Below are 1,518 nucleotides of genomic sequence, written 5' to 3' on the forward strand. Positions count from 1 at the left end.
TCTTCGCAATTGCAAAAATTGTGTTCATAACTACGAGGATCACAGCTTCACTTGATTTCATATCCACAGTTCAATATATGATCCATTTCATCGTTGAACATTACTTTTGTTGCCAATGAAAGGGACAAAAGTTCGTTTGACTTTTTTTCATAACTTGCCTAATCTGGACGTGACCTTCGGCAACATTATTCAACAGTTTTTTGTTTGAATTTTGGCTGCAATTTGACAAATTGACGAAGTTAGGAAAGGAGTCATTTAAAACAGTTATGTAATCAGGTCTTACCATCCGTTGTTTTGTATTTCTGTTCACAGATTGTTCACAATTATGGCCATGGTGGTTCTGGTTTGACCATGCACTGGGGCTGTGCTATGGACACCACAGACCTGGTGTTTGAATTTCTGGCTGCTCCCAAACAGCTGCATGCCAAGTTGTAGTGCTGCATACACCAAATAAACATAGTATTTTGAATAGCTGGAAAATGATGGTATTAATAGTTTTCATTCAAGACAAAATTATTGCTTCGAGAAAAGCACTAAATTAATGTGTTGTATTGTATGCCCAATAATTTAGCTAGGACTACGAGTAATTTGTATAAGAAATTGCAATACTGTGCGACAGTATAATCGCGCTATAAAATAAATTGAAAACTCCACATTCGTCTTAATCTTGTCATGATACCTTTTGTAGTTTAAAGGTGTACGCCTAACATCAAGTTAAGTTAATTTTAAAAAACTGAAGTGTAACACTTATGTCAAATTTACCGTATTGCTTAATTTAGGTGCAAAATGAGGGAGACTAGTATCTTCTTGTTTACATTCTCCAGGGCCAAAGCCAAAACTAAATCTGATAGAACAAAGATTATTGAAATATTTAGATTCAGTGGAGTGTCATTTTTATAGAGCCCAAATTTGAAAATAAATAAATGTTACTATACAGTAGAAAACCGAATTGATCGTGATTTCCATTACTCTGGGAAATTCGTTTGGGTTTCTCACCGTATGAATCAGCGATGTTTCTTATTTACAAGCAGTGACGTGAAATTTCTTTTGATATTCAAATTTGCCAACCACTGAACAAAAGAATTCATTGTTTCAACAGCCAATTAGGTTCTTCTTCTTCTTCTTCTTCTTGTTCTTCTTCTTCTTCTTGTTCTTCTTCTTCTTCTTCTTGTTCTTCTTCTTCTTCTTCTTGTTCTTCTTCTTCTTCTTGTTCTTCTTCTTCTTCTTCTTGTTCTTCTTCTTCTTCTTCTTCTTCATGGGCGACGTCACGAGAAAAATCACTATATAATTATTTCCCAATTTAAAATTACCTTTTGCTTTCTTTTGTCTAAACAATGATTTAGTACATGTTAGCAATTGGCTGATAGCAAAAAAACTCATACACGCTCAATATGACAAAAACTGAATTTATGCTTATTGGGTCAAGACAGAGACTGTGCACTCAAACAGTTTCTCATAGGCCTTTAATCAATTAATGGCGTTCCCATTGAGTACGTTACTACTGCTAAATCACTAGGA

At 34.5% G+C, this 1,518-nt stretch overlaps 1 protein-coding gene across 1 annotated transcript in view; it reads left to right on the forward strand.

Moving 5' to 3' along the window:
* Window positions 1-944, forward strand: part of LOC138045646 (D-amino acid oxidase-like) — a 20,544-nt gene extending 19,600 nt beyond the window's left edge. Inside the window, exon 10 of the mRNA XM_068892217.1 lies at window positions 313-944. Coding sequence (XP_068748318.1) covers window positions 313-435 — 123 coding nt within the window. The 3' untranslated portion in view covers window positions 436-944. The remainder of the gene's footprint in view (window positions 1-312) is intronic.
* Window positions 945-1,518: the final 574 nt, after the last annotated feature.

This window comes from Montipora capricornis, chromosome 4 (genome assembly GCF_036669925.1).
Source record: "Montipora capricornis isolate CH-2021 chromosome 4, ASM3666992v2, whole genome shotgun sequence".
Lineage (NCBI taxonomy): Eukaryota > Metazoa > Cnidaria > Anthozoa > Scleractinia > Acroporidae > Montipora > Montipora capricornis.